At 44.9% G+C, this 27050-nt stretch overlaps 1 protein-coding gene across 1 annotated transcript in view; it reads right to left on the bottom strand.

The window, feature by feature from the left end:
* Positions 1-1275: 1275 nt before the first annotated feature.
* The window catches only part of MTX1 (metaxin 1), an 86678-nt gene continuing 60903 nt past the window's right edge, over positions 1276-27050 (bottom strand). Inside the window, exons 2-8 of the mRNA XM_086947391.1 lie at positions 17569-17638; positions 17144-17223; positions 11237-11329; positions 9800-9982; positions 8347-8423; positions 4650-4804; positions 1276-4264 (exon numbers count right to left, since the gene is read on the bottom strand). Coding sequence (XP_086803517.1) covers positions 4035-4264; positions 4650-4804; positions 8347-8423; positions 9800-9982; positions 11237-11329; positions 17144-17223; positions 17569-17638 — 888 coding nt within the window. The 3' untranslated portion in view covers positions 1276-4034. The remainder of the gene's footprint in view (positions 4265-4649; positions 4805-8346; positions 8424-9799; positions 9983-11236; positions 11330-17143; positions 17224-17568; positions 17639-27050) is intronic.

Raw genomic sequence — 27050 nt, 5'->3', positions numbered from 1 at the left:
CTAGGTTCACATCACTCTCACACTTAAAAAAACAAACTAGCTACCAATTGAAGCAGGAAGTATATTCAAAACAACCTGCATTACCCATAAAGCTTTCTAAACTGAAAAAACTAACTACCTCGCAAATAAACTGCTGGCCGTAACAGGCCTTTGCGAAGCTCAAACACTCTGCTCTTGATTTTGCCCAAAGAAAGATTACTCGCCTGTTCGTTCTCTGGGCTTCCGCCTAGAATTTGGAATGCCCTACCACAAGAACTACGTGACACTCAATCATTCCTACACTTAAGAGAAAAAGTTAAAATACTCCTTCTCAACAATTACTTGAACCTTCCCTCCTGAAATATTCCAGGCTTTCCATTGCTACCCCGAACTATATCGTCCATCTACTACACCATATATTGTATTTTTACCCTGATTTTTTCTTCCTATGTATTCCTTGTATGTGTTGTGCAATTTCTGTAAATATTCCTTGTATGTGTTGTGCAAGTTCTGTAAATAGCTCCTATATCTACGGGTCAAGTACACGCTATTTAAACTTTGAAAAATATATAAATCCCTTTAATGTTGGCTACAACCAACATAAGCTCTTGCAGTAAAGAAAATGTTGGTGAAAAAAGGTTTCTCCATTTAGTGACGACCAATAATTTGAAGGGAAAATTGTGAAAGTCTGCAAAAATGTATGGTGCTGTACAATTCAATACCTTCCTGCATGTGAAAAAATAGCACTTTATGGTGCTCCATTTGAAAACAAATATTTTAGAAAGGGCATGTTATCTTTACAGGTGTCAGAAGCGTGGACAGTGCTACACCATTAAAAATGGATGGTATTACCGAAGTGTAATATATTGTCTATGCCCTGGGAGCATAGTGCAGAACTACTGACTGACGTGATAAAGGATTCTCCAATTTGAAAAAAAGTTTTAAAAAATTGGAGTTTTATATAGCGCAAACTAGACCTGAAGATATCTGGCATCAGAGCGCTTTACATAGCACCAGTTTTGTTACATGAGAACACATTCATTTTTGTTAGACATGGGGAGAGTGATTTGCCCAGAATCACATGATGAGCGTTGTTGCAGAGACTCGAACCCGGTTCCCCAGCTTCGATGTCGACCACTCTAGCCGTAAGGCTACATCCTCTCCCTCCCCAATGACAAAAATTCTTAATTGCTTCTTATAGACATACACAAGCTCGCATTACTCCTAATGGCAGCCTCTTGATACCCATTCATAAAAATCCAAACATATTTAACAAACGAAAGTGGTACAGACAAGTAATAAAAACAATATTTATTTAATGTTGAGTCAGGGTATAGACCATGTTCTTGCTACAGACTGCTTCACGTTATCCCATGGATCTTGGCCCATCTCCGCGCACACCCGTTTCTTTTACATACAGCTTGCTAGCAGGTTTCTGTTGAGGACTACAAACCAGTCACTTCCAAGCTGTACATGTATTTTCACGACAGGCATATTATTGACACCTCTCTTACCATACGTTGGAACGGTTTAGGTGCAAAAGCAAATGCAGTGAAACTAACTTTGACAAAACGTTGGTACAACATGATCCAGCACAGACAGAAGCTCCTCCCTGGCATGGTGAAGCAGGAAATGGTAAGCAGAATTGGCAGATCGGGAGTCTTTTGCAGGATATTGGCAAGGGGGGGGGGGAGCATGTCACTTTAAAGAGAGTGGGTGGATCACTGAGAAGGCAAGACATGAACGCTTTACTTAGTGGATAGAATGGGGGAAGGGAATAAAGAGTCAGTCGCAGCTGGATAGTCAGTAGTAAAGGAGGGTCTGTCGATGGTCAAGAAAAGGGGTGACTGGACGGTCCTTGTTTGAAAGAATGTGTGCAGAGGGGTAATTGTGGAAAAGATGAGTGTGGCAGACAATTCCAACATGTGATATAGAAAGCGAAGAAATATCACTTGACTGGTACGTGAGGGAGTTAGTTGGTTACAGGACACTGAGCAGGAAATGGAGAGCAAGTCATTCAATAGGCCCAGTGGGATAGAGGAGGTGTGTCAGTGGACAAAGCAATGAAGTCCAGCTCAAGAGAAGTGCCTAGACAGTCCAAGTATGAGAAGATGTGTGTAGAGGATATTATTAGACAAGGTAGAGTGGTGTGGGGCATCTATCAATTGATAAGCCAAGTGAAAAAAATGGCACCGGTCACTAGACAGGCAGAATTGAGAAACTATTTGGTACAAGACAGGGTGAGTTGCAAATGATGATCGTGTCAAGGGAAAGTGAGAGTGTGGTGACCACCCTCCCCACCAGCACATTAGGCAGAACAGGGCACAAAAAGATCTGACCAGCATACGTTGACAGGATGTGGGCTGGGACACCACTTCTTTCACTTACAAAATCCCTTCATCGGACACCGATGGGCAAACTGGAAGGCTCAAGAAAGTAAATGTGTGAAGACTGATAAAAAGATGTGTGGGGAACAAAGTAGACGCCCTAATACAGAAAGGAAATACAAAACAGAACAGCCCAGAGCAACAGTGAAGCAAAATAAAGTAAATCAATTAAAAACATAGGAAGATGAAAAAACAATAAAAAATATTGATAACTCAATGGTAAAACCTGTGATCTATGCGGTTGGTGCATCAAGAAAAGTAGGCAGGGCATACACAGAGTTGGTAATCAGGGTAGGGGTTATGTCTGTAGAGAAGGAGAAGTGTGGAAGGATCTGTCAGCCCTTTCTGGGCTATTATTATGGAGAAGGCTGAGGAAGGGTGGGATCAAGGCCCTTCGCTACATGTGGGATATACAACGCCTGCGTGGTCGACAGCAAGACCTATTTTGGTGCCTGAAATGATGAAGCTGTGCGACCCTCCCTAGGGAAAAGGCAGGGCGGCCTGTGGTGAACCACATGCACGCTGGTATTTGAGCATGAAGAGTGGGCCTGGTTACCGGTGAGCCTTCCATAGACGTGCATTTACTGAGAGGTAGGCGACCACATCTCTAGGCATGGTGGTGCGCGACAATGTAAGCAAAAATAGATGTATGTGATAGATCTTTAATGCATGTCAAGAAACAAGGACTTCATGAAGTGAACACCCCAACTGAAACGTGTAATTATAAACATTTTCCTTGCAAGATTGTCTTTTTTTTTTTAAATAAAGTGTTCATGGTTTCAACTCTTCTTTCGAAATACCCATATAAAACACTTTATTGGATAATACACATCTCTGAAAATTATTATTGCCACTGGCACCCCAAGCCTCACATCTGTAACACCCACCCTGTTAAGCATGAGGCCCGTCATATAAATACACAAATGGTGAAAAGTTGGGCAAGCGGTCACTTTTGGGAAGGTACCATGAAATCACTGCCATCCTGCATGGTCTATGTGACAATTGAGCCTAGGGTGTCCGCGCTCTGCCTGCAGTGAGCCGTTCCACTGTAAAATCTGAATTTTGTAGCCATCTTTTGGTGACTTGTTCGATTGCTTTGGGCCGTATGTTTGGGGTCTCTTTTGCTATTTACAGTGAACATCTTGTCCGCGGTTCCACGGACAGTTGTTGACCAGTGAAAGTTCTTTGGGTAAGAACCGGTTTTAGAATAGGGTGCCTAAGATATATGTGATTGTCACATTTGCAAACTTCCTGACAAACAGGAGGTGAGGGCAAGCAAGCATCCTGCAAAAAGTGAGGCAGAGCTTTCAGTCAACTGGGCAAACTGGCAGGCGAAAAGGAAGTGGGACTTCCCATCACCTGTGCAAGTCTACAACTAGGTGGGCCTTCCCTCTGGTAAAAGCAGGGATTGTTAAGAATTTCCTGGTATGGAACCGTCATTTATTCTAGTAACACATAGCATAGTCTGCTTTGGTCTTGTAGGATGGTGCTTTGTGAAACCGACCATAAGATGTCCATTTTTTTGAGCAGGAGATTACTCCAATGGATGGTCCCCTTTTGTGTGTACTCTCTGCCAGGCAGTCGATTCCTCCATCTTGGGTTGTAAAAGTGGCTTGGACAGGCCATCTGCCAGAACCAAATACCAGCCCTCGGGGCTCCCCCTGTAGGTCAATCCTCTTCTTCATCATCGTCCTCCATGGTGATTGCATGGCGCCCACTGTCACCCTCCGACACCCGCTGGATGGATACGATACCGCTGAGCAAAGCGTATCCAATCATGGCCAACACCCCCACCATGACAGCCAGAACTTGGGTCCGCCGCTTGTGTGGTTCTTCTTCAGTGTCTGCAGAGTCGGCAGAATCTCCAGGAGGCGTCTTTAGGGGTGCCTGTGGACCATCTACAAACAAGGAAGGAATAAAGAGAGATAGGTTAGAGAGACACAGAAAGGTAATGTCATTGAACAGTGTGCCCGGGCTGTGGTTTAGGGTGATTGGATGGGAAATTCTTTCTATAAGGAAGCAATTATCCGCGTTCTGTATGGAAAGCAATTCAAGTTAGAACTTGGGGAGTGGGTGGGACATAGACAAATACTTTAACAGGAAAATTGAAGATCTAGGAGAACAGACAAAAGAGAAAAGGGGAAGCTTCTCTAATAGAAGAGCTGGGCCAGAATCAGTCACGTTTGATGTTAATGTCCAAAATAAATTGATCTCTGTCCCAACCTCACACCGTCACTGTGTACTCGACATATCGAAGAATACTGTGAAGTGCCACGGTCTTACCTCCGTCCCAGGTGAAGTAGATGTTCAAAATGGACGTGCAGTAGTTACAGAGATTGTCTAGAGACTTCAAGTGCTGCTGCAGTTTGCTGCTGGGCAGATGTGCTTTCAGCAGAGGGGCCAAGTAGCTGAAGACATGTGCATCGAGTGAGGCTGGTCTGCAAAAGAGAATAGAGCGATCACAGGCCACAAGAAAAACAAACTAAAAGAATGGAGCGCAAGTGATAACTTACAGGTTGAAGGAACAACAAAAATGGTCAATGGCAAATAGCAACCAGATAGTGTACACTGAGACTTCTCTAGGAGGCTGACAGTGAGTAGTCTTCTGTTCAAGCGTTCTTGAGAAGCAGACTAGTCAGAAGTTCCCTAGGGCATTCTCCAGAAGTATGGAAGTAGTTGGCAGCATACTAGAACATTTGAGGTTGGTGGTCGTCAGAGGCCTCCAATGGTATTCCTTAAAGGCTAGCAGTAGTCAGCAGTCACTGATGCCATGCTTTTGGAAGCTGGAGGCAACTACGAGGCCCCTAGGGATTTCTCCAGGAGGCTGCATCAGGTAGGGGTTCCCTAGAGAACTCTCAAAGATCCCGCTTGTTGTTAGCGGTCCTTGGAGCATTCTTTGGGGAGCTGGCGGAGCAAAACAGAAATTTCCAGGAGACTTTTGGTAGAGCTTTGTGCTGCTGAACGCTCCAGGAGTCCAACAGTCTTCGGTCTGTTGATAATTCTGCAACAGACTTTCAATAGTATGGGGTCTGGGTTACCTAGTTCAGGAAGCCGGTCTTAGTAAACTAAGGGAAGTCTGCAGTAGTCAAGATCCTGCAGTGAATGTTCCACCTGGCAGTATTAGTCAGTTGTGTGTCAAACATATTGGGAGGAGACTGGCAAGGGTTCTTGGGTCTAAGGGGCATAATGGAGATGTCCAACAAATGTCTTTATAGAAATTTCAGCAAGTCTCTCAGAGAATGCTCCGGGTGCTGCCAGTAGATACAGCTGGCTTAGAAGGAGGACCGCTTGACCGATAAAGGGCTTTGGCTCCCACTTATGGTGCTCTGTGGCAGTGGTTCTTAACATCTTGATGGCTGTGGACCCCCACGTAATTATTAATGGACTGCTGGGACACCCCCCACTGAATCATTTGTGGAACCAGCGCCATGAAACCTCTGGGTGTCCGTGCGCTTAACAAATCCCGAATAAGATAAGATAAGATAAGATCCTGGGAACCCGGCCTAACCAATTTCGATTATTTGAACCACAATACAGCACACAAGTACAAAAACAAGCATTCATCTAACAAATGCACAAATGGTGAAATATTTTACTTAATTCAAAAAAATATATGTTTTTTTTTTTTAAATCAACGTTTTAATAGAAAGCTTGGAGATGTTCTAAATTCAATTGAGGCTACTCCTCATCCATAGTATATTATGCTTGATGCAGTTTCACAGCACCCACAAATCAATGAGAATACCAACTCAACTTTTAGCTTCCAATTTCAATTATGCTTCTTTATTTATTTACACTTTATTTATCGGTTAATTTTAATTAAGTCTCTAAGACGGCATAGACCCCTCCTTGAGTAAGCGGCGTGGGCCCCCAGGGGTCCGCGGACCACAGGTTAAGAACCACTGCTCTACGGCAGACATTACATTTGATAGCCTAGGTTCCAAGAGGGAAAGGGTGTTTATGGAGAACCTATCAATGGGCGTCTGGCTTAGAGGAGGCGCTTGCTTTTCCTAGAGGCTGGCTTTGAAGGCCTTCCTGCGCGCTCTCCCCTGTGGTCCCCGAATAAGCAGTTTTGTGCACAGATCATACTGCACCACGAGCCAGCTCTCTGCCCTGCACAAGCGGCCCAATTCACCTGGCAGGGTTCAGATCATAAATCTTCAGCTCCCTTAGGGCCAAGCTGACAAGGATCCCTCTAATGTGCCCAACGCTCGGGTAGCTTGCGGCTCAGGTGGGCTAGCGGCTTCCTGGCAGAGAGGATTTGTCGGAATGGGGAAAATAGCGTGGTAACCCACCAGGGCTTACTCTCCCGAAATAACTACCATTTCCTCGGACAGCGTAGGGCAAATTTAAGCTACAGTTTTTATGTTAAAAATCTCATTTAGTTGACATGCATGTTTAGAAATGTGTGCGCACCCTGCAAGTCTGAGGATCAAAACTCCAGAAAGGCATACCCTGTCATTCCTTATTTAAGGTCGATTAAATTAATAGCCATCAGTTCAATGGGATATGAAGAACAGCAATGATTTAATTACAATATAAGTAGACAAAACTTTAGGCTCGCAAACAAAAATTGTTATATATGGTTTCTGGGCTCTTCCCGGCCCCACAACACCTCTTCCCGGCCCCACAACACCTCTTCCCGGCCCCACAACAACTCTTCCCGGCCCCACAACACCTCTTCCCGGCCCCACAACAACTCTTCCCGGCCCCACAACAACTCTTCCCGGCCCCACAACAACTCTTCCCGGCCCCACAACAACTCTTTCCGCCCCCACACTTTTGTCGAAGCTGAAAGCTTTGTACAGGGTGAGGTCAGACGCCACATTTTTTTAAGAGTGGGCATATATATAACATTAAACTAATCATCCATAATATCAAGTAGATGTTCTCCTTATCTGGGCACTGCATTTGGTGTGCAGGTTATGGTTGGCACGGCTGTTTTGATCCTAATCATAACTCAGTTTTCGGGTATTTTTTATTTGTAACCATAATTTCACGTTAACTGTGTTTAAGTGGATTCATAAAGTTTTTTCAAAAAAACATGTTAACTTGTGATAACCAAAGCAAGCAATAACTTCCCTTTAAACTTTGTTTCCCCCCAAAATAAATATATATAAATTATATATAGTTAGCGCCAAGAGAACTTATCGTGAACGTGCACTGTATAGCCTATAACATATATATATATATATATATATATATATATATATATATATATATATATATATACACATATACACACACATACATATATACACACACACAAAAGAAGGAGAGAACTCTGGGTAGTTCCCAAGTTTAGGTGGAAGGCAGGTCCTGTATAGAGCACCCTCAACACCAGCGACACTCTAAATTTGCTCACCTCAAAAGTGGTAAATGGCTTTTGTCATTTTACAGCTCGGCATGGACAGCACTGTGCTAATCCTACGCTTGAAGACTTTGCTGTACAAATGGCAGAAGACTTTGTCCATTTCTATCGGTGCTAATCCTATGCTTAAAAACTTTGATAGAAAAGCAGACATTTGAGGTGAGCAAATTTAGAGTGTCGCTGGTGTTGAGGGTGCTCTATACAGGAGCTGCCTTCCACCTAAACTAGGGAACTACCCAGAGTTCTCTCCTTTTTTGCATAATTTATGCGTCATTCTATGCCTGCAAGGGAATTGTTTTGATTAATATATATATATAGGACACTGACGAAGGCAAGTGCTGAAACGCGTCTGTTACCATTTTCTTTGCGCAAAATAAACCGAATGTGGTTTAATATCTGCTGCGAGTGCCGTCTTGTTGCTTTCTGCTGCCGGTTGCAGAGTTGCGGAGCTTCGAATATATATATATATATATATATATATATATATATATATATATATATATATACACATATATACACACACACACACATATACACACACACACACTTTTAAAAGTCCCTGCTCCAATAGGCTCATCATAAGCAATCCAAAATCTTGCCAATACTTACGCTTCCCCGAAGAAGAACTTCTGGGTCCCTAGCCTCTGAGAGAGATGGGTCATACACTCCTGTGCGTCCCTGTAGAGCTGAAGAAGAATAGATGATCAGTGTCAGTTTAGCAGATTTATATTGTGCATTCACCGAACAGGAGGGCTCACAGAGCAATTAGACCTCATCATGTGGGCCATAAGTGGGAGCAGGCATCAGTGGGTAACAAGTGTAATGCAGATGGAGATAGGACTTTTCTATGCATAGTAGGGCCCGCCAGCGGGTACCAAGCACTAGCAGTGGTAGGTACCGTTTATCACTGGTGCCACCGGAGCTTCGGGTACCACTGCACTCTTATAGACAACCAAGTCACTCCTTTTGTACTCTTGACTCTCCAATTATGGTAGATTGATCAGTCAAGACATACTCCACGATGTGTAGTTGGTTAGAACTTAACAATGCCTTGTCTCAGCAGTTGCTTTTAAAAAGAAGAGATATTTTTTGTTGGTAAAGTACAGCTGTTAAATATATGCTCAAATAGAAATAAGAGAATGTCTCAACAACTTCTGAGGCCTAGTCATGAGCCCAATCACTTTTATAATCTTTTGGTTCACAGAAACAAGGATTATGTTTCTGAACAGTTCCAGGAGTCAAAGACAGAGTTACAAATATGTTGTATGCTAAGATGTGTCTGCTTATGGCGCATGACCTGGGCTAAGATGTTCCACATCATTCACCAACCTCAAGTGAAAAAGAATTCTCAATCCACGAGAGATTTCTGGTGGGGAAGAGGAAACTAGGTCAAAGGAGAGGTATTGAAAGTCCTACACATTGCAACGAAAATGCTTAAATATACGAACTTTAAGAACTGTAGAGCTACCAAAGTTAAAATGAAAACCTGGCAATAAAGGGTTTCTGAGCAGTAATAGCATGAAGGTTCCCACTGGCCTGCAAGTCAAAGTTTCTGTAGCTCTTGATTGTTTTTTGCAGATATGTGCCCCTCGTCTTTCCCTGGTGCCTGACCGCTCAGGGCACCTGAAGCCAAGACCGCCTTACACAGGTTCAAGGACCTCACAACACGTCTCCTCGCCATTTTCCTCTTACCCATGAACAAATCTCTCTATTCTCCCACCTTCAATGTGATCTGTATGTGTCTGCTGGGTAAAAACACCCAGAGGCAAGTGTGGAATGTTTTCCTGTTGCAACATGTAGTGTTCCACTGCTGTCTTGGGGCTAGGCTCGTACTATATAAATAGATTTAACAAAATGACATGCCCAGAGTGAGGGAACAACTAAAATCCGGGGATGGTGGGCAGAGACACAGGTGGCCTGAAGTTGGGCCATTGTATAATTTATAAACAGGTGTAAACACCAACTTAGAGGACACACATAACAGAGAGGGACAAAGCAGGACACATATTCCAGCAGTTTGATGTAAGGTAGCTGGGTAGAGATGCAGTCCACCAATACGCACCTCCTTTTCCAGTTCTTCTTCGTCCTCGACCCACCGGTCTCCCCTTAGTGTCTGCAGTCGCTCCAGGTGGCGCTTGTGCATTTGATTGGGGAGGAAGAAATTCAGAGGGAAAGGGATGGCATCCGCATACCACTTCCTAGTGTGCTCCACGTAATTCTTGGAATCGACCCAGAAGGTGTGGATCTGCAGAGGGACAGAACAGGTCTGAGACTGGACGAGAACTTAAGAAACCAGAGAGGCCCAGGAGAGCAGTTCTGCTATCCCACGTCTCAGCAGGATTACAAAGGACCAGTGCAGGGGGAATACCTTCAAGAAGTTGTCCAAAGACAAGCAATACAAGGAAAGTACTTGGCTCAGGATTTTGCATCAAATGACTGTCTGACCGAGGCTGTGGTGTGAACAATCGTTCAGATTCAGGCTCTCTGTGAGAGTGGCGGAAAGAATTGAAACCAGAGCATGCCAGCCAAACCCAGACCCGTTTAGTAGATGTTTAACCTAGAGAAACCTACAAACAACAAACTCTAATAAACAGTGGCTCTTCTGGTTCGATCGATGGCTTTCCAGATCCAAACAAGAGGATTCCTAGATAGAGAACACACTACAATGACATAACAAAAGTGGATGGTGCTACACAAATGTCAATAGCCTAACCATACAATGCTCTAACAGAGCAATTGCTGTGACAAGTGTAGACATCAGCTTTAGCTTGGTCCCCAGAGAAAGACATACATTTTGTGCAAATTAGTCTGAAAGACAGCTAAATCGTGGGCAATATTATGTTAATATAGCATGCAGGTGGAGTAGGAATATGGAACATCAAACCTGTTTCTGCAGATAGTGCAAGGAAACACTGGAAATTGCTTTCTGATTAAGTTAGCTAAATGTGGGTCAAGTGTGTTAATCTGAAGCGAACAGATAGAACAGCCCTTAATGAGGTTTATGATCATGGGCCAAAACAAGGATTGCAACAAAAATAAATTATAGAAAGGGGGGGGTCCCTCCAGTAGAGCTGCTGGGCTCAGCAGCAAGTGGAAAGAGATTTTTCCCACAAAGTAGTCAAGTCAGAGAATTTGTATAGCGCACTACATACCCAGAGGGTTTCAAGGCGCAAAGTAGGAGGCGTACAATGTGTGGAGATAGAGGAGAAAAAGCTGAACATTAAGCAGACAGCATTTTGAGAGAAGCATCAAAAGAAGTTTAAGGTAGGTGTGCAGTAACACAACAGAGTAAGGAACATCTTATTTTTCTGCAGAATTAAGATCATAGACTTACAAGATGTGACCCCTAAATTCTCCGTAATAATTTATGCCTTTTATGAAAAGCTGTCTAGAAGTCACGGGTCGGCAGGGTCTCAACCCCGGTCTCCAGTAAATATTTTAATTCCCGTCCCCCTAAATTATGTGTCAAGTCCAGTCTTTTGTCATGAGAGACACTTACATAAGCCGGAAGCAGCTTTTCTTCCAATAGAGACACAAATGCCAGGGTATCTGCACCTTGTGTGGGCGAAAGGTCGTAGTCTGCATTATATTTCTGAAAAAGAATAAAAACATGATTTTTGAAACTATCAAGAGATTTAAAAAAATGCGTCCAGGGGCTATGGCTGTATGTGCTCTCTATTTGATAACAAAGAAAATGGATTTAAGCACTTGACTGTCCAGAGAAAGAGTAGTCGAGTAGTCAAGGCTTACTCTAGGAGGCGATTGTGGGCTAGGAATTCAGATACAGCACGAGATAGAACACACAAACGTAATGCCTAAGCTATAGCGTCTGTTTATTTATATTCATGCAATAAGTCACCTAAAATTAAAATATTCATTCAAAAACAGATAATACTAAGTTTTGTATTACTTCAGTCAATGTGGTACAGCTACTAGAAAAACAAAAATCAATATAGCATCAATCTTGCTATTTTAAGCCTGGCATAATTACCTGGCAGCCCTTGGTGCAAGGTGAAAGAACAAATTGGGCTTGTGTCTGTATGGTTGAGTTTCTGGCAAAAGTAAACCCGATAGCCCAATACCTTCCAATCAAAATCCCAAAATGTTGTTATGTAAGGGTGCCAAAGGCGAATTCACACACAATATTGGTGCCTTGGAGACCACGCTGTGGAGGGTCTGACAGGTAGGGGTTCTGGAGCACTAAGAGCTGTCGGAGGAGAGAAACCAGTTAAGGGCTCACCGATGTGCTATAGAGGGCAGGCGCAACAATGTCTCCCTGGAACTACCAAACGGGAGTGAATTGTATCTCAAACCTAGCCAGGTGCAACAAGCTTTGATCGGCTCAACCATCAAAGACTGGGAACTATTTTTGTGTTTTTTTGAGTCAGTGGCCTTACATAGTTCGTATATTCTGAATTGTTAGGGTAAGCAAGATTATTTAATCTTTTCCCACTTTGGTGAGGTGGCTGTAGTCAAAAGGACACTACTCTGAGGTTTAGGCTAAAGAGGAAGTGAAGTGTTTGGTACAAATGGGTTCCCCTAGGGTACGGTACAAGCTCAACAGGCGGATCGCAACCCTGCAGCTGCTGGAGTTCTGATGGGGCTGGTGGCTGTAGGGCGATTGGGGTCAGCTGATCAGTAAGGTCACTGCGGCACCAGGGTGGCTCTGCTCCTTGAGGTGCCTCGACTCCTCACCTCACTGAGCAGTTCCGCGCCCTCTTCTTCTTGTGTACATCTCCTTGCCCTGGGCTCTTTCCAGCGAGCACTGGTGTCCACAGGCATTCACTTCATTGCATAAAATGATCTAGTAAGCATTCAACAGCCTTGGCCGTCGGTTTCTGATTAAACAATTCCAACAATAATCCAAGGAAATACAAGAGATTCTTGTCCACTTTCAGGCTGCTAAAAAGTGAATGAAGAAAATAACTGTCCGGAAGTCACTTCAAAGCGCAATTGAGGCATTCAAAAAGAATGTTGCCTTTATTTTTCCAAAATAAACACCTTCCACAGTCACAAAACAAAATACATCAATTATGTATCTCGACACAAGTCAGTTCTCCGATTATTGTGGTAATTTTGTTATTTGGAGGTTCTTTTCTTCAGCAAGAAATCCCCCCCCTCCTGCAATCCTTTGGTGGCCTACCATCCTGAATCCCCCTCCCACTCCCGTGCAGACAGCTCGTAACCTTGGCTTCACTTTTGACAACTCCTTGTCTGGAAGTGCTCAAATCAACAAAGTGGTAGGGTCCTGTTTCTCCAAATTACGAATGATCAGAAAAATCTTCCCCTTCCTCCCCCAATCCTCACGCAAAACTGTGGTACAGGCTCTTATCACCACCCATTTAGACTATGCCAACAGTTTATATGCAGGCGCCCCCCTCTCCCTCCTTGATCGCCTGCAAATAGTCCAAAATGCGGCGGCCCGGCTCATTGGTAACATCCCTGCCCGTACTTCTGTCAGAGCCTACCGAGAAGAGCTTCACTGGCTCCCCATTCTACGTCGCATTGACTTCAAAATTCTGACCCTGACATTTCGGGCCATTCATGGAACTGGCCCGATATATCTGAGAAAGCGGGTCAAAATTTCTGCCTCAGTTAGACATCTCAGATCCAACAATCTTCGTCTGCTGATGGTTCCCAGATTCAAGCTTTCTCGGACAGGCGGCAGATCTTTCACCATCACTGCCGCCAAGCTCTGGAATAGTCTCCCCCTGGACCTCAGGTTCTGCGAATCCGAGCCAACCTTCCGCCGCAAACTTAAGACTTGGTTATTCACTAAGCGGTAGGACCTGGTTCGGTTAGATCATCACTTTTTTTCCAGTCCCTCTGCGAGATCTGATCCTGGTTTCTCTTCATGGGGACAATTCCTGTAATCTTAGCGCCGGGACACCTCCGTCGGAGGTAGCTGTGCGCTCTATAAGCTTCATAAAATAAATAAATATAAATTTGCCCAGACAAAACGGAGGTATAAATTATGCTGCGATGCGCCACTCCAGGAAGTAAAAGGTCCCCAAATCCACCACCTTCAAATCACACCACATGTACTACTTTCGGAATGTCATCAGCTGTGTCACTGTCCTTACAGCCAGACAGCAATTAGTATTTTGAAGTTAAGCAGACCCTTTTATTAAGGTGTAAAAACACAAAGCAACTCTTCCACCTTGCACTCGTTCCAAAGAGAACACTTCAAGGAATTTGTGGTGCCAGCACTGATGGCGAAGGACAGGGCCAGGCAGGCAGTGGGCAGCGCCACTTGTGGGTGTGGGTTGCCCTTTGGTTATGGCACACTTAGAAGAAAAATGTTGGGCTCTGGTGCTTACTTATTCCACAGATTAAGTACTACCCTTGAGTGATCTGAGGGTCTGGAGGGGCACACACACAATCATCTGAAGATTTAGAGGCGCACGTACGCACTGTGGGGGGGTCTAGTGGCGCACACAAAGGGTCTTAAGAAGGATCACAGGGTCCTGACTGACATGATCCCCCTTGTCTCGCTACACAAAGACCTCAGCTGAAAAAAAGAGGGATCTTCAAATTAAGCAGCTACCGAGAGACATTTCTGTCTGCAATACAAATCTTACAGGAACGATGCCATCCCACCCTTGTTCTCTACAAAAGATGTTGCTGCATCCATGTGTGGGATCCTAGTCTTGTATGTAAAGTTTCTCTATTGTGTGGTAGAAGGGGTTTATTCCATGAGGTAGGGAGGGAGGGAGTCTCCATGGAGACCGCTGCAAGTAAAGCAGAAGATAGGCTCAGCTAGGAAGAACTGGAGCTCCTTGCATGGGGGAGTATAATAAATATATTCTCCTACAGGAGGTAGTTACAGTTAGGACGTTGTTTCCATAGGAAAATAATTATTTGTTTTGCTAATTACTTCGGTGCAGTTTCACTAATTTTTCCAAACTAGTTTGCCAGCCACTTCTGCTGCTGTCTGGAAAGTTTTGAGGTGATCCGGCAAGCGGACTGCAATTGCACAACATTTCGCAGAAACCTAGATCTTGATCCAGAAATAGTGCTTTTTGTAATTTTATGTAAACCTGTTCAGTAGTTTTGGAGTTATTAAACAAAAAAAGATGTATTTCTAGAGACATGGATCCACCATGGAGGAAGGAGAAATAACATGATATAAGAGGTCAGAATAGAGGAATCCTGACCCCATGGGACTCATGGACGTGCCTTTGAGGGACCCCTCATGTGCAAGAATTTGTCCAAATACGTGTTTTTTTAGGGTGCATAAGGACTTGTGGATCCACCACAGCGCTCAGCGCGTCCCCCCATTTGAATCTGCAGCAGAACTGCAGATCCAGATCCCAAATAAAAAAGAAACACATCCACCCACAGACCCACTTTCATAACCACCTACACACCCACTCACATATCCATATAGCCACTCACACACCAATACAGTCACTGATACATCTACTCAAAGAACCACTCACAGATTCACACAGGCACTCACACAGCCAGAAAACTACTCTCACACCCATTTACACACCCATACAGTCACTCGCATACCCTTTCAGTCACTGATACATCCGCTCAGACCCAGAGGACCACTCACACACCCACACAGGCACTCACACATCCATACACATACATCCACTCAAGACCCAGAAAACCACTCTCACACCCACTCAGACACCAAAGACCTGCACCTGGTGGGGTTGGCTGCATGCAGCGGTGGCTCATCCACAATGGCAGAAGAGGGTCACACCACTGGGAATGAAAAAGAAAATTATAATAAAACTATTTTATTATTGTGTTATTTTTCAATGGCAGCTGATGCTGCTGAGTCTAGGCTATGCAATCCTCTCAACACTAGCCAGGGACTGGGACGATGAGTGGAGGGCACTTGTAAGTGCACATGTCAGTTTGGCCGGCCAAACGGACATTCGCACTTAGAATTTCCCCACCCATCTGTATAGTAGAGTAGGGTGGAGAAATATTACAAGCTCCCAGTCCCTTCGTGAGAGCCTAATCAGGACGCTCAGACCAATCCAGGCACTGCTCTCACAGAATGAGATAGAGTGGGGAGTCTGGGAGCCTGGCCCAAGGACTTCTGAAAGAAAGGAGCACAGAGGTGCCCGGCAGAGGGAGCGGGAGAAGCAGGTAAGTGTGTTTTTTTCATTATTATTTGCCTCCGCGCTGCCCCACCATTTTATTTTGGCAGCAGCTGCTGCTGGCTGCTTGAGGGGGGGTTGGCCGCAGGCAAGGACCTGTAAAAATCAAAGATTACAGGGACGTTATAATTATGAAATAGAATTTTTATAAATCTTAGCAATTCACAAAAAATCCAAAGGTTACAGGGATGTTATAGTTCGCTTCAGATTTTACACACATAAAGCCAAAGAAATTAAGCAGTTATAGTTATCTCAAGAAATTATAACTCGTGCCCTCACCATGCACTGCTAATGACCCCACATATTACATCACTCATGACATCTTCTATGACATAATTGATAATATCACAGCAAAATTTGCAATAAAGTGATTGATGAGAAAACTGTGCATGGCGTGGATGCGAGTTAGAGTTACCTTAGGGCACGAGTCATAGTTACTTGAGATAATTATAACTGGTGAATTTCTACGGTTTTATGTGTGTAAAAATGGAGGGGGGAAATATATATATACACACATATATATATATATATATATATACACATACACATATATATATATATATATATATATATATATATATTATATATACATATACATATGCACACCCATCCACCCCCACACACATTAAATGCACCCGACCAAATGTGGCCAATGCTTTTAATACATTTCAATGGTGACTATCACAAAAAAGTGTGCGAGGATCTCAAAAACGCAGTGGAAGGATGTTTAGCCTTTTGACATTCCAAGGTTACTTTGCTGCAGCCTCTCTTGGTGGCAACATTATGCTTTTGGGCTGCCTTACAATAACTTTCCATCCACACTTCATACAAAACAGGATTTAAAACATTTCTCTTCATATCCGCCTACGATTCCAACGCTAGCTAATTTCTCCATGTGTGCTTGTTGCATGAATTTTTTTACGGACTGTGGTTTCTCTTTTTGTGGTACTTAATTATCTTATAGACTGGATTTTTGCTGTAAGCGAAATTCGCCAATGCATTACAAGTTTGGGAAGGCCAGTGCTTCATTAAAAATAAAATACGACAAAACCCTTGAGGTGACAACAAGGTCACAAAAGTAGCAGAAGTTGCACAAAATCATAGCTAACTAAGGTGTTGTATGAGTGTTTATTGGAGCCGATGAGAAGGTGGTCTTACAGAGTGAATGTGAGCGGGAGTGGAGGGCAAGGTTGTGCCAGACTGTTACATAAGGGGAGTGCACGTTTGAATGAGGTTGCATGTGAAGAGGCAGTGCGAGAGCAGAGCAAGGCTGTCTTTCTCACCTGTTTTCTGAGGTGTGCAATGATTTTGTGAGTCTGGCATACGACACCATTGTTCGAGGTCTTCAGGGCAGGCAGGGTGCCTACAAAAAGGAGAAAGAGAGGCTTTCTTCAGCAGGAGCAGTTGACCAAGAGCACTATTCTAGACATACACAACACAGGCAGGAGAAGAGGTCCACGCAGAACACACTGATTGGAACATAGTCACAAACATACACATTCCTGGTGAAACAGCAATTCACGGGGTTTGTAGCAGCGGAAACCTCAAATCCTACTTGGTATACACACAACAAATGTATAAATATGGAAGTCCACTTCTCAAACACAATGGATAACAGTTAGCTTCTTTCTAACACACTTGCCCTTTTTATTCCCTCCCAGTTTGTGCACATATGAAACCTGCTCTTTCTTGTTCATCCTCCTCTTACCAGAGGGGCTTCTCCAGGGGTTGCTGATCTTGTGGACTTTGAGTGGTGCTCCTGCAAACCGAGCATATGTCTGAAAAGGAAAGAAAGAACACAGTGAAGCAAATGATCCTGTTAAAGTGGATTGCGTATCATGGGGTTCCCAGTCTTGAGCAAGGGCGCAGTCTCAAGGGGGCAAAACATTGACGTGGGGGTTCAAAGGTCTCGATTGCTACAGAAAACCAATGACACATCTCAATCAAGCACCATTTGTAAGGACACGGAGCATGCGCTACTCATGTCAAAGTACATCAGGTTAGGTCTTCAACTTCAGCACTGGGAAGTGAGGGTGAAGCTAAAGGCTTGTAGGACCGGTCTCTCAATGTGTGAAGTCGAGAGGTACCCCCTGAGTAGACCAAGGGAAATGGGGTTATCAAACCAAAGTATGAGAATTCCCTTGAAACAGAACTAGGCACAGGTTTGCTGTACCAAACCTTACAATGTCACAAATACATAAAACAAGAACATATTGAAAGTTAAACATTCATTTATTTTGAATAAATTTAAAAAACACACTTGTAGGGCTGACTAATCTAGATCCCTAGTCTTAAAACTCAATTAAAACAATACAACCAATTGCGACCTGCACAATTGACAACAGACAGAACAGGTACAACATGAAATTGTTGAGTACGAATTGTATATATGTCTTGATAAAGGTGGTAACTATAAGGAGAACCCACCGAAACGCGTCAACGAAACGACTGGTATAATTCAAGTCTCCAACACCAAAGTTGATATGCTGATGTGGTAGCGATACAATACTGGTGTAACCACAACGGAGCCAGAATATACAATTCATACTCAACAATTTCATGTTGTACCTGTTCTGTCTGTTTTCAATTGTGCAGGTCGCAATTGGTTGTATTGTTTTAATTGAGTTTTAAGACTAGGGATCTAGATTAGTCAGCCCTACAAGAGTGTTTTTTAAATTTATTCAAAATAAATGAATTGTTAACTTTCAATATGTTCTTGTTGTATGCATTTGTGACATTGTAAGGTTTGGTACAGCAAACCTGTGCCTAGTTCTGTTTCAAGGGAATTCTCATACTTTGGACCGGTCTCTCAAGCCTGGGTGGGAAATGTGCAGGCTGGCAGGGCCTACAATCACATATAAGCAATTCAGCACAAGGCAAAACAATCATTCTAGTGTGCCAGGACCTTCTTGCTCCAAAATATTTGTACGTCACAGAGGATATAGCTCTGCATGCATCAGTTCGGAGAATTTGCCATCAATATCCAAGACCATTGAAAAATGCCCCGCCAGAAGCCTGCAACTTTAAAATACACCCCCCACCCCCATCAAGACGTATACAAGCCACATCACTACTGCTGCATTTGTTTAGTACGGGAGCTGCTGATTACTAATTACTGTACTATCTTCCATCCGCCACACTCGCAATGCAGAGCACTGCCTTGAAGGAGCCACCCCGTGAAAAGTATTAAGCGTGCCCTCTTACTCAATCTTACATCAACAATCACCAACATCAAGGCTTCTGGAATGTTTCTTTGTTTGATGAGGTTAAGTTAGGCTATAAAACCTATTTTGGCATCATTAAATGGCCTTGAACAGATGGCCCGTTTAAGTTGAGAGACGAGTTCTAAGGTGGAAGAAAATATTATAGCTTTTGTACGCTTTCAACCAAGTACACACCAAGTTTTTTGGGTGGCGATTAGAGTGTACAAGTGCGAAGTGTGGAAGACAGCTATCATCAATGTGCTTGAATGTTCTACGGATCATGCCTGTATGCCACAATTCAAATTTCAAGGAAGTCTTTTGTTGTGACAGATACCATGGATAACTCCAGATGAAAAATTTGCCTATATGGGCGCCATCCCAGTGCACTGATTTCAGTTTCTTTATGTGACTTTTCACGCCAGGAGTGCAGAGCCCCAAAGAACACTGACAATGGGTGAGGAAAACAAGGGCCATGAAAAAGGGAACAGCTCTGGCCCTAGAAATCCATTCGCAGAGCGGGTTTTTAAGAAATCTGCAGCTAGACTGAGTGTCTAGATAAGGTGTTACCGAGGATGAGTAAAAATATATATATTTTTTTTAAACAATGTAACCATTTATTTCGCAGTCATGTCAAACATTCACAATAATGTCCAATTGCAATATTTCAATTATTATGTTTCTTTGCTACAATATACATATTTTTGTTTGCAAATTTCTTTATTAGGTTTATATCTCCAGCACATTAAAGCAAACAAGGTACAAACATACAGCGCCTTCTGGGGTGATCCGTAAAGCAACAACAACACATGGAAAGCTGTATATCAATGATGATGATGGCGGAGGTCCCTGCGTCTATTACATTGGCAATTTTACTTTTGCTTAAACATAACACAACTGTATGAAAACTCCCCACCCCCCCAACCATGCCTCCCCCAACGCCCCCCCCTATCCCCTCTCCTGCTGCCGGGTCCAAAAAATAAGGTCTAAGTCACTTACTCCCTATGGTTGGCCCCCATGTGTCACTTCTTCCTGTACTGGAGCCTCCCCCTGCCCAATGGGCCCTGACTCAGAACTGCCCTGTGTCAACTGGGTGTCTTGTCCCACCAACTCCTGAAGCATTGCCCCCCAAGCCAGTAGGACCTCAGGTAGTTTGCCATCTCTCCTACTATTCCGCATGTGCCCTTCCTCTGCCAGTGCCAACTCCTGCAGATCCGCCCTCCATTTCAACAGTGTCGGCCCTGTTGAGACAACCAATGGATTACAATACGTCGCCGGGCTGCGACTAGGCCTAACATTAGGAATCATCTACTTACTTTCCGTTTGGGATCCTGAGGGATCAAGCCCAGGAGGCAAGCACGCAGGTCCAGTTCTTCTATCCACCCCGTCACCCTTGTCAGATCCTCCAAGACCGACACCCAGTATGAATGGAGCACAGGGCACGCCCACACCATGTGTATAAAATCCGCCTGTGCACTGCGACATCTTGGGCAGCGGGAATCTCTGGTGTTATCAATGCGCTGGAGCCGCTCGGGTGAGAGGTAAGTCATGTGTATAATATTATATTGGATTTGCTTGAAGCGGTTACTCACTGATACCTTACGCACACTTTCGTGTATTTGTTCCCACTCACGGGGGTAATCTCCTGCTGGCACGCCTGCTGCCATTTGTGTTCTATCGTCAGGGGCCGCAACTTTTCATCTTCCCTCAAAGCCCTATAGAGGTGAGTCGCAAACTTACGGCCCCCTGCCATCGCCTACATGGTGACCAGAGTGTGGGTTTGCACCAGAGCCTCCGAAAACGAGGGCCAAAGTGGCCACGCTGTTGCCGCTATTTTAGCGGATTGGAGAAATTGCCTAGGTCCCAGCTCGACGGAGGTCACCACCTCCTGATAAGTGATAAATTTACCGTCCGGATAAAGGTCGGCTAGCATCAGGCAGCCCCCCTCCTTCCACTTGTCCGTTGACATGACCTGTTCCAGCCAGGCAAAGGGTGGCATCAGCCAGAGATCCATGTCAGGGGCGAACGGCCTGTTTCGAATTAGGCGCCGTACCACTCGATTCCATATCGTGGCCACCAGCCGCACTAGTGGGGGGCCGTGGTCTCATAGAAGTCCCACCCGCCATAGCAGCGCTCGCAACTGGCCGCTCCCGTAAGTACCTGCCAGTAAGGACCTCTCCCAAGAGGGGTCCGTATCCAGCCATGCAATAGCATGTTGCAGTTGTGACGCAAAGTAATAAAGTTCCAGATCCGGGACTTCTAAACCCCCTGCGCCCCATCTACGCTTCAGGACCTCTAGACTCACCCTACACCACTTCCCATTCCACAATAGGACGACTAGCAGTGAATCCAGTTCTCTAAAGACCCGGTGCGGCAGTTCATAAAAGGACCCTTGCATTGTGTACAGACAGCGCGGGAGGACCACCATTTTAATTAGGGTGATCTTCGCCATCAAGGAGAGCTTAAGGGTGTTCCAGAAGGTGATACTCCCCCGCAGACCCCGGATTATCCTTCCCATGTTGTGCTGGAAGAAGGTGGCCGAGTTTTGTCCAATCCAGATCCCCAGATAGCGAAGCGTATCATCTACCCATGGGAGTCCCATCTCCGGGCGTTGGACCCCCTACCAGTCGGACTGTTCTCCAATCGCGTAAAGTTGAGATTTTGCTTTATTCACCGCAAGTCCAGAAGCAGCCGCAAACTGCGACAGTGCGACCATCAGGGTCGGCAATAACTACGTCGGCCGATTCAAGTAAATCAACGCATCATCCGCATACAGGGACACCACGTGCTCCATGTCTAGCACTCGAATGCCCTGACCATCAAGCACTGTGCGGAGATGACATGCCAGCGGTCCGAGGATAAGTAACATTCTTTTGATGGAGACGTCTAGATGCAGATTCCTAACCTTTGAACAGATACCCAAGCAATACCTCACCGGAGGTGGGTCTGCAAAATAATTTCAAACCAAAAAGTTCTGCAGAACCAAACGGCCAAAGTGCCCATCCTGATGGACCTATCCAGGCAGTAGTATTTTGTGAACGTGTGCAGAGAGGCTCAAGTTGCTGCCTGGTAGACATCAAGGACCGGAACGCAGCATGCCAACGTAGTGGTAGCAGCCTAAAGTCTAGTGAAATTAGCACACAAGCCCTCAGGGGGTTGCTTCTTGGCCTGTGCATAGCAGATATTAATGCAGAGTACGATCCATCAGGAGATGGTCTGTTTCTGCACAGCCTTCTCCTTCTTCACTCCGACATACCCCACGAAGTGTTAATCTTTCACCTGGAACTCCTTCCTGCTGTCATGGTAGAACGATTCAGAAAAGGGGGTGGTGATGAACAGAGTGTCTGAATTAAGCAGACCACTCTTACCCAGTCCAAAGATCAGGGCTTGATCCATCACCGTTATTTAGCTCACTGCACCATCCCAGCTCAGAACCTGGCTATATGCAAATTAGTCTGTCCCTGGCCCAGTGCATCATGGAAACAGGGCAGACCAAACTACCAAGCCAATTCTTCACCAGAAAGGAGACAAGCCTCCGGGGACCGGTTTCTGGCATTTCAGCCGTCGTCGGCCCGGCTTGCTTGAATCCTGATGGTGCAGTGAGAAAGGGACTCATGTCTGAGTATACCCTGCCACACCTATAGTGACCAAAAACGATTCAGAAAAGGGGGTGGTGATGAACAGAGTGTCTGAATTAAGCAGACCACTCTTACCCAGTCCAAAGATCAGGGCTTGATCCATCACCGTTATTTAGCTCACTGCACCATCCCAGCTCAGAACATGGCTATATGGAAGCTTGTTTCCTTCCCAGTGTAAGAATTGGCTTGGTAGTTTGGTTTGCCCTGTTCCCATCATGCACTGGGACAGGAACAGGCTAATTTACATATAGCCAGGTTCTGAGCTGGGATGGTGCAGTGAGCTAAAAAACGGTGTTGGATCTAGCCCTGATCTCTTGACTGGGTGAGAGTATTCTGCTTAATTCAGAAACTCTGTCCATCACCACCCCTTGTTGTCATGGTAGAACAACAACTCTTTTTTGGGTCCAAACAGTGAAGTTACTCCCCTTTCTTTGAGAGTTGTGGCATAGCATAAAGGGTAAGCAGGTTGATGGACTGGCCTACATGAAAAGGAGTGAAAGCTTTTGGCAGGAAGTAAACTATAAGGCAAAGAATCAGCTTGTCTGGGTTACATTTTCAGGTACAGGGGCTTAAATAACAAAGCCTGAAGCTCACGGACTCACCGGGCACATGTTATTACCACTATGACGGCCATCTTGATGGTAAGGAGTCTGAGAGGACAGTTGTGCGGCGGCTCAAAAGGGGCGCACATCAGAAAAGTGACCACTAGATTAAGGTCCCACTGAGGCATGATGAAGGAGGGAACATGTGCAGTAGACCTTTCAAAAACAAATTTACAACAGGGGATTTGAAAAGGGGTGGTTGATTGGGTAACCGAGGAAAGGCTGAGTTGGCAGAAAGATAGCCGTTTACGGTGCCCAAAGCAGAGCCTTGCTGAGCAAGAGAAAAATAAAAAGATGGACCTGAGCGAGGGGAGCAGAAAGGAGGTTCAACCGGTTTCTATGCACACCATGCCACAAAATTACCCCAAATGACAGGCCTATACTGTTTTGGTAGAAGGACGCCTGGCTGCCGAGATAACTTTGCAGTCTTCGGGCGGAAGGTCAAAACCTGTCAACTGTCACCGCTCAATCTCCATGCATGAAGGCGGAGCGTTGATAGGTTCGGGTGGAGAACACTCTCTTGTTGCTACGACAGAAGATCTGGAGTCCGGATTCCCCTGCAGACCAGGGACATCTGATCTCCACCTCTCCCAGATGGCTGCCCTATCCTAGGAGTGACGCATCTATCACAGCCTTCTGATCTGGTTGGGGAAGGGCGAGAATATGCTGCTGACCCAATCGCTGTTCATTAACTGCCACTGCAGATCTTTTGCAGTTCCCTCCGAGATCTGGAACAGGTCGTAAAGATTCTCCTGATGCTGCGGAGACTGGAACTTTATGACCCACTGCAGATTCAGCATATGCCAGCGTGCATGTGTTACAAGCAGGATCCAGGAGGCCATGAGGCCCAGCAGCCTCAGGATAGAGACTGAATCATTGATATCATAGCTTGAATATCCTGCACTCCCCGTTCGGGATGATAAGCCTGAAACCGCAGTGTCCAGAACAACCCAGATGAAAGTGAGCATCTAAGAGGGAGTCAGCTGTGACTTTCAGCACATTGATAGTGAACTCCAGCAAGTGCAGGAGGTCCGCCGTAGTCTGGAGGTGGAAGACAACTGCCTGGGGCGGTCCTGCCTTCAACAGCCAGTTGTCAAGATAGGGGAAGACTAGTAACTCGGATAGTCTTAGTTGAGCTGCAACAACTCATCGCCTTGCTGAACACCTAAGGGGCACTTGTAAGGCCAAAAGGGAGCATGGGAAACTAAAAGCACCCAAGGCCTACCATGAACTGCAGGTAACTTTTGTGGGCAGGCAGGACGGGGATGTGAAAATATACGTTATGTAAGTCCAACGCTACCATCCAGTCTCAGGGCAGGCCGGACTCGAGTTAAAATGAGCAGTTTGAATTTCTCCTTCTTGAGGAAGAAAAAGAGAGCGCACAGATCTAGAATAGGACGATGGCTACCATCCTTTTTAGATTTACAAAAGGGGGTGGTGATGAACAGAGTGTCTGAATTGAGCAGACCACTCTTACCCAGTCCAAAGATCAGGGCTTGATCCATCACCGTTATTTATCTCACTGCCCCATCCCAGCTCAGAACCTGGCTATATGCAAATCAGTCTGTCCCTGGCCCAGTGCATCATGGGAACAGGGCAGACTAAACTACCAAGCCAATTCTTTACCAGAAAGGAGACAAGCTACCGGGGACCGGTTTCTGGCATTTCAGCCTCTTCGGCCCGGCTTGCTTGAATCCTGATGGAGCAGTGAGAAAGGGACTCATGTCTGAGTATACCCTGCCACACCTATAGTGGCCAAAATCGATTTACAAAAGGGGGTGGTGATGAACAGAGTGTCTGAATTGAGCAGACCACTCTTACCCAGTCCAAAGATCAGGGCTTGATCCATCACCGTTATTTATCTCACTGCCCCATCCCAGCTCAGAACCTGGCTATATGCACTGGGACAGGAACAGACTAATTTGCATACAGCCAGGTTCTGAAACTGGGATGGTGCAGTGAGCTAAAAAACGGTGTTGGATCTAGCCCTGATCTCTTGACTGGGTGAGAGCTTTCTGCTTAATTCAGAGACTCTGTCCCTCACCACCCCTTGTTGTAAATATTTTTGTCCACCCTAAGCGTGGAAGGGTATTCTCAGATGTGAGACCCTTGCTCATTGCACCATCAGGATTCAAGCAAACCGGGCCGAAGACGGCTGTAATGCCAGAAACCGGTCCCCGGGAGCTTGTTTCCTTCCCAGTGTAAGAATTGGCTTTTGTAGTTTGGTTTGCCCTGTTCCCATCATGCACTGGGACAGGAACAGACTAATTTGCATACAGCCAGGTTCTGAAACTGGGATGGTGCAGTGAGCTAAAAAACGGTGTTGGATCTAGCCCTGATCTCTTGACTGGGTGAGAGCTTTCTGCTTAATTCAGAGACTCTGTCCCTCACCACCCCTTGTTGTAAATACCATCCTTTTTAGTCACTAGACAGTAACGGGAATAACAACCATGACCTACTTCTGATGTTGGCACCATGTCTTTTATGATTTGGTATCTAACTGTTGCATAACTAGAGCTCTAGGCGAATGTGGAACCTTGCTTCTGCCAACTTGATGAAAATATATTTAAAACTTTGTGAACTTGACAAAATGTGAGAAGTTTAAATTTAAACACTAGCCACAGAGCTAGTGAAGCTTCCTTCCTTTACTTCTAAGAATGGAAACCGATCTGCTGAAGTTTAGGAAACAGTTTAAAACTTGGCTATTCTCTCTTCAACTCGTGATAGCTGCCTTCTGTGTGTAATTCTCTAAAACTTAGCACTAGGATACCAGTGGGCAATCGCGTCCTCAACAAATAGAAACAAAATGTACAGAAAAATGTAAAAAGGTTTTGATGAGAAAAACAGTGCAAAAACATGCTTTAAGGCAATCTTTTTATGCACAACACTTCGCCCATTGGTAAAACTATGAAGTTTTCAAATATTTGCAAATTCATAAAGAACATTTGTGAAGTTCGCTTGAAGAAATGTAATTTCCTACTTCCCTTGTTTAAACTTTAAATAAAAGAAGCGATTGGTTTTCCTGGTGGCTGAGGTAAAGATTTAATACATCTTTAAGTTGATAAATGTGTACAGTTGGATCTCCAACAAGGGCGGTCATGTGTTCTGTGACTAACAAAAAGAAGCAGCTGAAGAGGGCTTTCGCCAGTTTCGAGAATGCAGAAGTGGGTCGGTCCACTGTGGAGAATCGAGGACCCTGCACTTCTCTACAGAAGGCGTGTTGTGAGAGCTGGCGTGGAGACATGTGGGTTTAGAAACCCTAGCATTAGGGAAGACGGTTGTGGTTGCAGTGATGAAGACGTACTGTTAGGGAGACTGCGGTAGCATGAATGAAAACATGTGCTATAGGCGAGGCTCTGTGGCTGGGTCTGCACACTTGGCACCCTCGCTGGCAAGGCCCGATTTGTTTTGCTTACTGTGGTTGATGAGGTAATGGAGGAGCTTGCAACGAATGGAGAATCCAAACTGCTGAGTAGAGGAAAAAAAAGACCAGGATGTGAATCTTTCCGATTGTGGGATGAGTGCAGAGCACACTTGGTGCAGACCCTGGCTCTGGCTGCAAACTTCAGCATGAGTGTGGATCTCAATCCAGGCACACTCTGGCATCCTTTAGGGCTTCTATCACACTGGAAAATACAAACACCAGCCTGTAACTTGTGTTTAAGGCACTCCAAAGGGCTAATATAAGATTTTAAAAACTAGACTACCAAAAAAAACTCATATCTTTGCTGTTAAGAGTGGTAAGGAAGT

This window comes from Lissotriton vulgaris, chromosome 12, assembly GCF_964263255.1.
Source record: "Lissotriton vulgaris chromosome 12, aLisVul1.2, whole genome shotgun sequence".
NCBI lineage: Eukaryota > Metazoa > Chordata > Amphibia > Caudata > Salamandridae > Lissotriton > Lissotriton vulgaris.
The sequence above is the reverse complement of the archived record's forward strand: the minus strand, read 5'-3'. Positions and strand labels throughout refer to the sequence as shown.